The sequence below is a fragment of the Lentinula edodes genome (assembly GCF_021015755.1).
Source record: "Lentinula edodes strain Le(Bin) 0899 ss11 chromosome Unknown C8R40scaffold_70, whole genome shotgun sequence".
Classification (NCBI taxonomy): domain Eukaryota; kingdom Fungi; phylum Basidiomycota; class Agaricomycetes; order Agaricales; family Omphalotaceae; genus Lentinula; species Lentinula edodes.
The window spans coordinates 91,451-104,293 of NW_025764376.1; the positions used below are offsets into that span (position 1 = coordinate 91,451).

General features: G+C 45.9%; 5 protein-coding genes across 5 annotated transcripts; 2 read left to right on the forward strand and 3 right to left on the reverse strand.

Annotated features, from left to right (window-relative positions):
- Window positions 1–5: 5 nt before the first annotated feature.
- C8R40DRAFT_838018 (sugar transporter) lies at window positions 6–2,783 on the reverse strand. The gene is made up of 19 exons (XM_046236397.1): window positions 2,770–2,783; window positions 2,562–2,701; window positions 2,495–2,510; window positions 2,437–2,445; window positions 2,293–2,387; window positions 2,188–2,221; window positions 2,095–2,131; window positions 1,945–2,045; window positions 1,855–1,885; window positions 1,712–1,798; window positions 1,600–1,662; window positions 1,491–1,544; window positions 1,179–1,428; window positions 998–1,106; window positions 794–949; window positions 663–744; window positions 526–606; window positions 370–478; window positions 6–296 (listed from the first exon to the last, which is right to left on the reverse strand). The coding sequence occupies exons 2-19, from the start codon at window positions 2,605–2,607 to the stop codon at window positions 172–174; spliced, it is 1,485 nt and encodes a 494-aa protein (XP_046079550.1). The 5' UTR covers window positions 2,608–2,701; window positions 2,770–2,783; the 3' UTR covers window positions 6–171.
- Window positions 2,784–3,394: 611 nt separating this feature from the next.
- C8R40DRAFT_1177816 (protein transporter SEC24) lies at window positions 3,395–6,794 on the forward strand (the record flags this gene model as incomplete). The annotated part of the gene is made up of 12 exons (XM_046232741.1): window positions 3,395–3,441; window positions 3,489–3,520; window positions 3,570–4,547; window positions 4,598–5,034; window positions 5,085–5,208; window positions 5,265–5,420; window positions 5,474–5,644; window positions 5,709–6,004; window positions 6,057–6,194; window positions 6,249–6,443; window positions 6,495–6,713; window positions 6,771–6,794. 12 exons carry the CDS (start codon window positions 3,395–3,397, stop codon window positions 6,792–6,794), a joined length of 2,817 nt encoding a protein of 938 aa, XP_046079551.1.
- A 373-nt stretch (window positions 6,795–7,167) lies between these two features.
- Window positions 7,168–9,743, reverse strand: C8R40DRAFT_1222359 (MFS general substrate transporter; the record flags this gene model as incomplete). The annotated part of the gene is made up of 13 exons (XM_046233282.1): window positions 7,168–7,533; window positions 7,593–7,786; window positions 7,841–7,892; window positions 7,948–7,994; window positions 8,059–8,102; window positions 8,161–8,238; window positions 8,277–8,447; window positions 8,508–8,651; window positions 8,706–8,784; window positions 8,838–8,954; window positions 9,006–9,065; window positions 9,134–9,178; window positions 9,231–9,743. 13 exons carry the CDS (start codon window positions 9,741–9,743, stop codon window positions 7,464–7,466), a joined length of 1,614 nt encoding a protein of 537 aa, XP_046079552.1. The 3' UTR covers window positions 7,168–7,463.
- Window positions 9,744–9,993: 250 nt separating this feature from the next.
- On the reverse strand, window positions 9,994–11,451 carry C8R40DRAFT_1134830 (uncharacterized protein). Its single transcript, XM_046229325.1, has 3 exons — window positions 11,137–11,451; window positions 10,587–11,084; window positions 9,994–10,531 (listed from the first exon to the last, which is right to left on the reverse strand). The coding sequence occupies exons 1-3, from the start codon at window positions 11,417–11,419 to the stop codon at window positions 10,314–10,316; spliced, it is 999 nt and encodes a 332-aa protein (XP_046079553.1). The 5' UTR covers window positions 11,420–11,451; the 3' UTR covers window positions 9,994–10,313.
- On the forward strand, window positions 11,438–12,790 carry C8R40DRAFT_1134836 (uncharacterized protein). Its single transcript, XM_046229326.1, has 3 exons — window positions 11,438–11,693; window positions 11,755–12,490; window positions 12,543–12,790. Exons 1-3 carry the CDS (start codon window positions 11,555–11,557, stop codon window positions 12,571–12,573), a joined length of 906 nt encoding a protein of 301 aa, XP_046079554.1. The 5' UTR covers window positions 11,438–11,554; the 3' UTR covers window positions 12,574–12,790.
- The last annotated feature ends 53 nt before the right edge of the window (window positions 12,791–12,843 follow it).

Consider the following 12,843-nt stretch of genomic DNA (forward strand, 5'->3'; position numbering starts at 1 on the left):
TGTTCTGGTATAGCCTTGTAGATCATACAGTAGTACATATGATTCGAGTCTAGAAAATTGAGTCGTATGGAATCCAGGCCATTCAAGTATAGCCTATCGAATTGACTTCACGAGATCTTGTAAGAGATAAATAGCCCAATGAGCTGAGATGTATGGAACTCCTGAAGCCAACTATTGTGCATATTTTGATTCACTTTCTGGTTCCAGGATTTTGTCTTCGCCCTTGTTCGTTGTCCCCTGTGCATCTGGCAAGATTGAGTCTCCGAATACTTCCGCCATTTCTTCCAATGTTTTACCTGGAGAAGAAATATGATGAATATAAATCTGGCATAGATCGAAGGAGAAGCAAGGATTATTATGGAAACGCACCCTTTGTTTCAGGAAAAAACATCACCATCACGATAAGGTTGACAAAATTGCAGCAGACAAACACCAGATAAAATTTGTATCCAACATTACTGATTCCGATAGGTGATACCTGCCAAAGAAATGAACGAGTCAATTTGGTTGCATAACACAACTCACTTGTGACAGCATGGTATTGAAAGCCCAGTTGCAACATGTTGCAACACTGGTTCCGATGGATCGAGTACTTGTTGGGAATACCTAAAGAGAGCATGATCATACAGTAAGTCCCGAGCGAGGTGAAAATTTTTGCTTACCTCCGAGGCCAACACCCAACTTACAGGGCCGAAACTTGCAGAAAAGATGATATTGGTAAGGAAAATCATGGCAATCCCAGCACTAAGTAAAATGCTTCAGTGAAGTCTCACAGAAAAGGTTCTGGTCCTACATTTGAGCACCTGGATCAGCAGGTTTGGTAGAGGTATCTGATACAGGGTTTGTTGCCAATATAGCTGCAACAATTGAAAATGTTGCCACAAATGTTATAGCACCAAAAATTAGTGGCTTTTTTCGTCCAACACGGTCCACGATAAACAGGATGAAACTAAACGGAAATGTCAACAAAACGTTTCCCAACAATACAACCACTTACATCAGAGTGGCAATTGGTCCGACAACCCCATAGATACCTTGCATGAGAAGTGCTTTCCCTCCCGTCATACCAAGACTTTGCCACATAAGAGGTCCGAAATAGCTAATGACTTTATAACGTCACAAGTCGAAGGAAGCGCATGAGCTCAGCTTTGTTGCGCAAATAAAAAGCCTATGCGTACTGTTGATCCCAGTAAATTGGGTAAATATTTGAACAGCGCAGCTAATCAAAGTACGCTTCATCATAGCATGCGTTGCCCAGAGATCGCTAATTTTCCGACTTCGGATGAGTATTTCGGCCTTAATAGTATCGTGCATTTCATTGTATTCTTGTCCAGCAGCTTCTTCAAGCTCAGCCGAGTTTTGAGCGCCATGAAGCAGATATACAACTTTCCGGGCTTCCTCGTCTCTACCTACTTCGAGGAGCCATCGCTTTCATGGGGAAACAAGTTGGAAGATGGAGGAAGAACAAGAGAGGTAAAAAATAAACGCACAGGACTGTATGGTAGAAACTGGACACCAACGAGCAACAACGCGGCTGGAAGTAGCTACAGTGAGAATGTATATCAGAGAGAATAGCCAAAAGCTAACAACAAATCCAACCTGAAGCCCCAAAGGTAATCGCCAGCTGGCATCGGAGTCAATAAACTGACATCCGTAACCGACCTGGAAAGGAGAGTCATTTTCAAGCTTAGTGTTGCACTGTTCCGCATACCCAGTTCGCTACGAGAAATCCTATTCCTATACTCTCTTGTGTCAGGCCAACGAGGAATCCACGTATTTTTGGGGGAGCGATTTCAGTCTAGTATGTTCAAGATATCAGTATAATCACACTTCTTATCTCATGCAAACACCCACGTTGTACAAAGGCACAGTCATCGACAAGATCCTGTTCGCGGGATTATATGTGAGCTCAGGTCGATCAAGCTAAAGACTCCGAGGACAAACCCAATCGCAAATCCTGCGATTATGCGGCCGAGAATGAGAGTCGCAGTGTTGTGTGCGCCGGTTTGCATTGCGCAGCCCCACAGGATTATAGAAGCACCAAACTATTGTTTGGTTTTAGTATTCAGAACGAGCCAACATGATGAACTTCACTTGAATCGTCCGTTTCCGACCATATCTGTCGTTCAGCCTGCGATACCATGTTGAGCTTTTCATTGAGATATGAAAAGGGGAAATAATTCGTACCATCCCGCAATTGCAGCTCCGAAAAAGCAACCACCTAAAAGCCGAGGGTACTATCACTATTAAAACACAAATGCAAAGTCAGGCAAAGTCACCAGGCCTACGTACCACTGAAAGTCGACACAATGGCGCCTTGTATGCTCGGGTCTGCACTAAACCGTGTCTCGAAACGATTCATTGTCAAAACTGAGGCGATTATACCACTGGGAGCCGTTAATGGTTTCCGGGAAAGATTCGCGACGGCACACACACCTATCATAGCTAAAAGTGCGATAAGTCTCCGGAAACAAAAGAATTAGAAGCGACTCACCCAAAAAGAAAGGCGCCTGACAATCGTGAAGATGAGACTAATGATTTCGGATAACAGGAAACCCTACCAATAGAGGAGAAGGCTGCGATGAAAGTGTTGAAGAGTACGCCCATGACAATCCTGGAGAAGAATTTATAGCACTATACAGGCCATTATATACATTTCCCCTCCTCAACCTAAAGCCAGGTGATCATCTGGTAGAACAAGCTTTTTCGTACCATACAATGATACAGTCACGTTGAAGAAGGACTTGATGAATAGTTCAAAGAACCTACCGCTCTATCAAGAAGACGAGAATGCCGTAGACAGTATTGAAATCTGTCAATGTTCTAGTATCTCTTGCTGCAAAATCAGGTTTAAAGATCTTTCCAATAAGCTCCAATCTTAGCGAAAAAGCTTAGGATCCGATGAATTTGACGGATCCGTGAATCACAAACAGGATTTTTGAGCCTGTCTGAGCCTGTGCGTCCATTATGCGATGATGAAAGCTGATAACCACGGTAAGCTCTATTCCAACGGATAGATTATAGGAAGCCGTAGACATTTCAACTAGGGAGATTGTCATTGTAGAGGTGGGCCGTATACAATGTACCATATACTATAGGTTGAACCTGGGTTAAACCGTTGAAGGAAAACGGATCCGGAGTGTGCCGTTACGTGACGTGTCTTTCACAGGTCACGTGGACATCCCAAGCCCGAATTCACTACAGCTTGAAGTGATTCTTCTACCTTCGTACCAGGCATTTTTCTAGACAGGTTCTCTTCTTTCTGAAGCCTTGGTCGTATTCACCAACATTGGCGAGACTCGGCTTGCTGTATTTTTACGTGTCGGCCAAGGGTATCTGACGTGGCGATTGAATTTACACCGAGTGCTTTTCCTCACACAACTTCTCTCTTTGAATGGCGTCTCCAGCTCAGCAACTTCCTCCAGGATGGGCAGCAGAATGGTGAGCGGATAAATCTTTTTCTCTGTAGTAATCTGAAAGGTCCACAGGGAGCAGACTCACCAAAGGTATCTTTTTATTGGTGAGTTTGTTCATCGAACCGCAGATTTCTATCCCCTGATTGTATCCAGAAACCGCGACGGGACACACGCAATGGGAGCCGCCTACGGAACCCAGTGCTCAAATGCAGCAACCGGCAATGGATAGTCCGCCAATTGGCGCGGCACCAGCTCACCATTCTAAACGACGTCAGTATGCTGCTGGCCAGACTCAGGCGTATTATGGGAGTGCCGAAGAGCCTTCTATGCTTCAGCCTATGTCACAGCCTCCGCAACAAGCTGGAATGGAGCCGCAACTTTTTACGCCTGGATTAGCTGCTCCGTCCTTCGCAATGCAACAGCAAGGTCAAACTCAGCCTCCGTATTATGACCCAAACCAGGCCCAGCAGCAGCCAGACTATATCAATAGTCAACAACAGCAGCCTGCATACGGCCAACCAAATCCCAACGCTCTTGCTGATCAATTCAGTCAAATGGGATTAGGCGGACAGAGGTCATTTTCGCTTCAAACAGCCAATCTTCTCACATCTCCTCCCGATCCTCGCGAGCTTTCCCTTCCTCCACCGGAAATACGGCTTCCTCCTAATGCTACAGTCACCCCTTCTCAGTTCGCCAACGCTGACCCGTCCTACCAGAGGTCAACCTTAAACGCGTTCCCCAACACCTCGTCCTTGCTGTCTAAATCCAAACTACCTTTGGCGTTGGTTATCAGCCCTTACCGCACAGTATCTGAGAACGAGCCTCAAGTTCCCCTCGTTACTGACACTGTCATTGCACGGTGTCGTCGTTGCAGAACCTACATCAACCCATTCGTGCAATTCATCGATGGTGGTAACCGATGGCGATGCTGTATGTGCAACTTGAGTAATGAGGTTCCGCAGATGTTTGACTGGGACCAGACCCGTAATCAACCTGGAGATCGCTGGAGCCGAGCCGAACTCAGTCACGGTACGGTCGAGTACGTTGCACCAACCGAGTATATGGTTCGACCCCCTCAACCTGCTGTCTACGTTTTCCTGATCGATGTCAGCCATACCGCGGTTCAGTCTGGTGAGTTTTGTATCTCTCTACACCGTTCAATACTCACAGCTCTCCCATAGGAATGGTGGCTACTGCTACGCGTACTATTCTCGAAAATCTTGATCGCATCCCAGACGAAGACGATCGAACCAAAATTGCCATTGTTTGCTTTGATGTTTCTCTGTATTTCTTCTCTCTCCCTCCGGGTCAATCCGAACCTACGATGTTGGTCGTTTCCGATGTCGATGATGTCTTCCTGCCGAAACCCACTGACCTTCTTCTCAATCTTGCGGAAGCACGCTCCGGCGGTGGACTGCAGAGTTTGCTTACCAGAATCAATGACATGTTCAAAGAAAACAGCATCATTGGTAGTGCACTGGGACCGGCTTTACAAGCTGGTTTCAAACTCATGGTACCGATTGGAGGTAAAATCATTGCGCTATCGTCAAGTCTTCCTAGTATCGGTGTCGGAGCGTTGAAAAACAGGGAGGATCCTAAAATTTTAGGGACTTCCAAGGTGATCTATGACCTCCTCACGCCCAACATTGTACTCATAGCTGTGATCAGGAGTCTGGCCTTTTGCAAGCTGCTTCGCCCTTCTATAAGACGTTTGCCATTGAATGCTCCAGGGCCCAAGTCTCGGTGGATATGTTCTTGTTCAGCAGTGCATACCAGGACGTCGCGAGCTTGTGTAAGAGTTCCATAGTACAATCTCTTGTTTCCTTATTCAAACTCGATTTCCCCCAGCATGCTTGCCTCACTACACGTCCGGTCAAACATATTATTACCCTGCTTTCAATGCCGCACGGACTGAAGACGCGCTTAAATTCGCGCACGAATTTGGGGAAGTCCTCGCAATGCCAATAATGTTGGAAGTCATCATGCGTGTGCGCGCTTCAAGGGGTCAGTTTGTCTTTGGAAGGCTACCGATGTTCTTATTAATTGTTCGAGAACAGGACTACGTATGTCGTCCTTCCACGGCAATTTCTTCGTGCGGTCGACCGATCTATTGGCTATGCCCACTGTCGCAACAAATCAAGGATACGCCATCGAAATTCAGATTGAGGAAACCATCAATACGCCTTTCGTTGTTTTACAGACGGCGGTATTACACACCACTTGTTATGGTAATGAATGTTCCAGGTCGTCCTCTTTTTTCATCTGTGCTGATCTGTATATGATTTGGCTCAGGCGAACGTCGGATCCGAGTCGTTACGAGTGCCTACCCCGTCACTTCCAACCTTTCCGAAGTTTTTGCCTCTGTTGACCAGATCGCACTTGCTGTTCTACTCGCAAATAAGGCTGTAGAACGAACGTTGTCCCACAAACTCGAAGATGCCCGTGATGCCGTATTTAACAAGCTCGTAGAGATCCTTCAGACGTACAAGAGTAGTATGACTGCCGCGGGTGCGGGAGCTAGTGCTCAGTTGGCCATTGGAGAGAATATGAAGATGTTACCTGTGCTGGTTTTGGGTTTGTTGAAGAATGTGCGTCGTTCCCTTCAGAAATCTCAGAATCATGGTCTTAAGTGAGACTTAGGTTGGTATAAGGCAAAGCGCACAAATTCCCCCAGACATCAGAGCGTACTCGCAAGCTCTGTTGACTTCGTTGCCTGCTCAACTGTTGATTCCGTACATATATCCATCGTTTTACTCGCTCCATAACATGCCTCCTGAGGTTCGTGAATCTATAACAAACATACTTCGAGGCAGGGCTAAACAACCTTGATAGGCTGGAACCGTAGGTCCAGACGGTGTAATCATGCCGCCACCGCTGCCGCTCACATCGGAACGATTAGAGAGACATGGCCTGTTCCTCATCGAAGATGGTCAGACTATATTCTTGTGGGTCGGTCGTGATGCAGTACCTCAGCTTATAATGGATGTATTCAATCTCCCGAGCTATGATGTGCTGAGAGGTGGAAAGGTAAGGGACCTGTTCAAGTACGGAACACTAATCATTTAACACTTCTAATAGACTACTCTTCCTGTGCTTGAAAACTCCTTCTCTCAGCGAGTCAATGCTATTGTTCAGAAGACCCGTGAGATGCGCCGCGGAGTATATTATCCTCACCTCTACATTGTCAAGGAAGACGGAGAACCACCTCTTAGACTTTGGGCTCTGTCTGCTTTGGTACAAGATCGTGCGGATGTGCTTCCAAGTTACCAACAGTTTATTTCGTCGCTCAAGGAGAAGGTAAGCTCTGGGCTATGCTAGTAAAAATCAACATTTTATCTGACTGTGCATATGAAGGTTAACGGGAATGGTGGCTATTAGGATGTTTTTTAAAGTATAATATGCCAATTCTTAATGATCCTTGATGGCCCAGTGCCAAAAACTCGAACGATTTGTTTAATTGTTGGATCCGCTTTCTTCACTTCAATATATATTGTCTCCCCTATCGTTATTCTATCCCATACTTTCGTCGATGCCCAATGGGTTCTTCCCCAGTGCTGTATCCTCATCCGAGATCACCTCGCCTTGGAGGAATGAAGCAAAATAAACAATACCACAATGGCCTATTCTGGCTTATTGTTGGCATCAGCAGGATTCATGCTGAACTCCATGGCACTGTCTTATGTATCAGACCCTGTATAAAGTGTACAATGTTTAACACGGAGAATGTCTTTTCCGAACTAGCCTTTTTTGTTGTGTCTCTCCCTCCTCGTCACCGCAACAACTCCTCGAATTGATGAACCTGCCAATGGCACCGTCGTTGCTCCCGGTGCTGCATTCAACTTACCTCCTCTTACCTCTCCGTTGCGGACTATAGCACTACCACTTACAACTAACTACACTGTATGGCTCTTGATTGTTGTGTAAAGGATATTTGTATAACATCCAGAACATATCCAGAATATATAGTGCATACCCTGACGACTTGTACGTACATATTCAAGGTATTGCCATTTTTTTGTGGGGAAGGGGGGTCACAAAGCATTGATTTCAGGCAATGCGACGGGTTTTTGGAATTAAGGCCCAGAGACCGACCATGGTACACATCATTGCAACCAAGCTAAGGAAAAAAGATCTTTAGTTCAAAAACAATTTGACGAACTTAGTTCATGAACTGACAACGGTTGCAGAGATTTGATACCGTATTTTGAAGCAAGTATACCAGTAATGAAAGGCAAGGCCGCAGAACCTGCCATCCCGACTCCGGTAATCAATCCCATACATGCTGTGAAGAGGTAGGCGGGTATCACTCGCGCCCCATGACCAACTAAGATAGGCCATAAGGGACCTAGGAGGACTCCAACAAAAGAAACCTAAGCAAGACCAGTTTCAATGCTTGGTAGCAGGAACTTTGGTGGAAGGTTTACCGCAACAGCGTTCTCGATAATGGATGGCACAAACCAAACTGTTAATTCCAGTCTAGAGGAAAGAGAATTCACTGCCTTCGCTAGAGCCTCGACAGGAGGAATTATACCCGATTGAAAGTAAGACATAGATAAATACTACTGTGTGTTCACCGATCTGGCAAAGAAAGGAAGATCAATTGAAATCGAGTCCGGAGCACAAATCTGAAACTGGTGCCCACCCTCTTGTTGATGTACATCAGTGCGAGCCGACCCAGAGTGAGTCCTTTATAGCAAAGACATGAGTTTCAAGAAACACCCTTGGTAAAGCGAGTTACTCCTACCACCAAAGAACCCAGACGAGATGTATCCAGCCGCAGCACCTCCGTCACGTTCTCGAATGATGAAAGTAACGATCCAGCCTGAGATAGCGATTCAGCACCTGCATCTAAAAAGAGACCATACTGCGGCATGCCTCCGATGGTCACTTCCACTCCAACATATATGAGTGCGAATACCGCTAGAAGATGAACAACACGGATGTTGAATATCTGTTGATATAGGTTGACGGATGTTGGAGTCGTAGTGAACGCATCTTCACTGGGTTCTTGGCCTATTTCCATCAGGAGTTCTAACAGTGACAGCCAGAGTGAACGGATGCCCACTGGTAAAAAAAACTGGATCTCCTCACCCTCTTGGCGTTTAAATCGAAATACAGCGCATAGAATTACAGTGTTTGATACCGCAATGCCAGCAGAAATAATATAGTGAAAGGACCAGTGGCGTGCTTGAGAGAATTGGGTTGCGACCAGTGGAGAGCAAAAGGCACCCATTCCTTCGAACCCATCAGTAGACAGCAGTGGTCGGGTCGACAAGTATTAAGCCCTACCATATGATGCATGCAGCATCATAAGTTTTGGAGATTTATTCTTTTTGAGACTTCCTACAAATCCGTTGGCTTGCGCGCCCTAGTTGTGATTCAGATGAACTAACGCGAATGATAGCGACAATTGGTAATTACCTGAAGGCTCATGCCAAATCCAGCGAAAAGAAAAGAAACCACCAGCGCGGGGAACAAAGGCACAGGACTTTGAATGACATATGTAGCAAGCAGGAAGAGCGACCCGAGTATCATGACCTGAAGAAGAGTGAGTTGATATACAGACCAGTCTGTTATACGCGAACCGACCTTTCCAAAGCCCAATCGTTCATTGAGCCAAACATTTGCTCCAGCCCCAATGATAAAACCCTACCAAGGTTGAAATACAAATGGGTTACGAGAGAACACCAGGAGAAATGGGGTCTTTCAACACTCACACAACAATTGGACACAAATAACAGCGATACAACGGAAAATCCAACCTATGAAGACATATTAGATCAACCGCATTTTCTTGGAAGCAGAGATCCGTACAGAATAGTAAGCTTGGATCACGGGGAGAAGTGGGCCCACGGATCCATCGTTCCAGCCTTCTAGAGCAAAGCACCAACACAAAGCGGCAAACTGAATAACGCTTCGCCTATTCTGTTTCCGGGCGACCTGATCGGTAACAGCTGGGGATTCTTCATACTGCAATGGCCGAGTTTGATTCAAAATTGCAGTCGTACTTTCAAAAGTCTGTGTTCTAGTTGGGGGTACACTGTCTTTGAGCGACGAGGCTATTGTGGCTATCGTTTCCGTCCCGGAATCTGCTCGAATGACAGAAGGACGTCGCGTTCGTTCAGAGAGATGCGAAACTGGAAAAGTATGAAGGTCGAGAGGGTAGTTAAAGTCTTGTCCGACAGATGATAATCGTCTTGCATTTGTATTTGCACCACTAGCTACTATCGAAGTAGCGAGATGCTTTGGGACGGCTACTTCGGATAGCTCGGGTACGTCGCCATCATCGAGAGCGGAATCGTCCGCAGATGAGTCTACGCGGTCCATGACATTGTCTGATCTATGTATAATATGTGCAGCGCCAGCGAGGGAGGTCATTTTTGAAATCTACGTGAATTGTAGGCAGAAAGTCCAGTCGAAAGTGATAAGCAGACGCATATTATGAAGAGGCCTATTTATCCGATACATCCAAACGGCGAAGGAAGAAAGGTCCGACAGTGGATGCCAGGGATTGTCAGAACTTCATTTCATGGTCACTTCGTGGCTCAAGTTCCGGAAATATGTTTAAACTGGATCAGTAGATTTTATGTCAAAAGGAGTGTACGACGAGGTTGTGGGTAATGTACGTACAACTTCACCTACATAATAAGTACATCAACCTCTCTGTACACGTCTGCACCGAGTTACGACAATTTTCCGGAAATCTATGGAGTTCCGCATTTTACCCCGCATCAAGCTTTCGTGAGGCATTACGAATTCGAATCAAGCCCGCGACGACTTGGATTCTTCAATGTTAGCTCTGGAAGCGGATATGTCTGGATATGTAACGTGAATCGTGAATTCATTTCCGAACGAATAGATGTAACAGTCAGGCGAAGTGGATGGCATTTACATGCTCTATACGGCGACAAGTCCTGCCATTCTTTCAAACCATCTCACGAGGGACGCAACCTTGCGCACACTGGCATCGCTGCCGCCAAGTCGAAGATCTGGTCTTAACTGCATATCTTCATGGGCGTAGGGCATGGTACGATAGCAAATTTCAAGTTTGGATTTGAGATTGGGTGACGCAGTAAGTGTCGGTGAAGTCGAGGGATCATGCGAAGCCGTTACGTCTAACAGTAACAATCAGGTTCGGTAAACAAAATAGTGAAGGTCAGCTTTACGAACTTTGAACGAGAACCACATCTCCACGTTTTGCTGCTACATCCTTCGGTCCGGAACCACCCCAGACATCAGCCGTCTCCCTCCAGGCAGTGAGTTTAGACAGAGAACCATCCTCGTCGCCCAATATCATTTTTAGAATTGAAATCTCCTTGCCTGCGTCGGGGCCCTTTTTCGTCCGGATCGTATCCGGGCCCTCGACTTCCAGAACAGCAAGAAGTACATTGACTTTGGTACTACCAGATACAGTCTTGCCTGATTTTCGGATGACAGCAAGAGATGTAATGGAGTGGAGATTAAAATGGAACTTTGGGAACCGAGCAATGGAAGATGAATCGGAGTAATTGAGTGATTGAGATTCTTGCGTTTCTTGAGTCTCAAGTTGAGATTCAAGTCGGGTAGTGGTGTTGATAAATGATCTGGAGTTGTTCAGCCTAATGCTTCCTTTCGAGTTTTCTTCGCCGACCATAGGTGTTGGAGGCCAAGTAATGAAAGTCGACGCGTCTATGGAATATTTATCGAATTATTGCGTGTACGAGCCATTGCTTGGGCATACCTTCTTCCTGCAGCTCCTCTGGTTCCTCCTCAGATTCAGTATCTTGAAAAATGGCGTTCTGGTAGATCAAAGATATCCGACGACTTGCGGCTTCCAATGTCGCAGGCGGCGGAAGGGAATACGGCAAAGATAGAGAGAGCGGGGGCCCATTTGTAACATCCTGAGGAGAGCATACCTTTGTCCATGTATATTGTAGGTTCTTTCTGGAAGACTCTGAAAGACATTTAGCAGAAGGAGCTCCTAGAAAGACGTGGTACATGGGAAAGCGAGGTCTCGTGATCATGTAAGCATCTCGATTCTGATTCTAAGTCTCCGGCCTTTCTGTCCATCCTTCTTCAATGTCGCGTTCATATAATTGACTTTAATTCACCAGGGACTCGAATGCCTATACAAGCAAGCTCTACTCAATTCTTGGCAAATGGCCTCTTCATACAATAATGACTCGCTTTCAATAACTCCCTCCTGGCCATCTCTATATAATCCCCGCTCAGAACTATTCGACATACAGCGTCATAATCCTATTCAGCCCGGAGGATTCTATCTTGTCAACTCACAAGGTGGGTAGCTAGTCAACCCGAAATCTTCTTTTGTTCTGATACCCTGACGTTGTATCTCCAGATGTTTTCCGGTTCACACTATATTGGACGCTGGTATTCTATATACCGGTCTTTGTCCTCTTTGGGCTATACGCGTTCTTCAATCTAACTTTTCCACCACACACGAACCGGGAAATTGCGTTTGGAAGATTGCACGACGAAGAAGACGACGCAATGGATGATGATGAGGAGGAAGAAGATGAAGATGAGGAGGCCTATCCAATGTCTCCAATGTCTTCTGATCCCCATCCCCCGCGTCATCGTCACAATCCACGAAATGGATACTACGCCACTTTGCGCTCGGAAATCACTACCACTTCTACTGTTCCTACTACTTCGCCACCTTCAGTATACATTCAAAGCCCTACATCAGCTACAGCGGGCCATCCTTTTCTCTCAGTATCGCACACTTCACCAGCGCACTTCTATCCTCCTCATCCTTCGTCGTCTTCACACTCCCCGATGATCACCAAAGCGACTGGAAACACCAAAACTCCAGTTTTGAGAAATTTCAGTAAATCTTTGAATAAAAACAAAGTAATGAAAGCCAATAAATCCAAAAATGCAGCCCGTTCTCGAATAACTTTTGCCCTCTTGGTCTTTTTCGGTTTTCTTATCTTATCTCTCATCGGCGCCGTCGTATCTTCAGCGATAGTGGGGTACATCCTTACCGGGCTATATAAGGCTGGAAAGTTTTACATGAGTACTTGGGTACCTTTTTTGTGGGCCGCGATCAGTGTCATGGTTGGGATGCTGAAGTGAGCTATTTCTTGCCCCAGTTGTATACTAATTCTCATACGGTCTTCCTAGTGTCTGGCCGTCAGTTATCAACTTGATATAAGAAATTTCAACCTTATCTCTGTATATCGAATGTACGACGCAAGGCAAACGCAAGGGGTATCCCCAGTTTCCCCAGAGTAGCCTATTATTCAGTTTCACGGATCTCCGGGACCAGGCTGAACATTGAGCCGCGCTAACCTTGCAAGTACGTACAAACTCAACCTTGTTATTGTTGTTACATCCAATCATTTGACATAATGAACATAAGAAGAGCATAAGAATCAGGACTAACGTCCCGGTAATATCTACTGGAACGCAAGAGAGTGCGAAG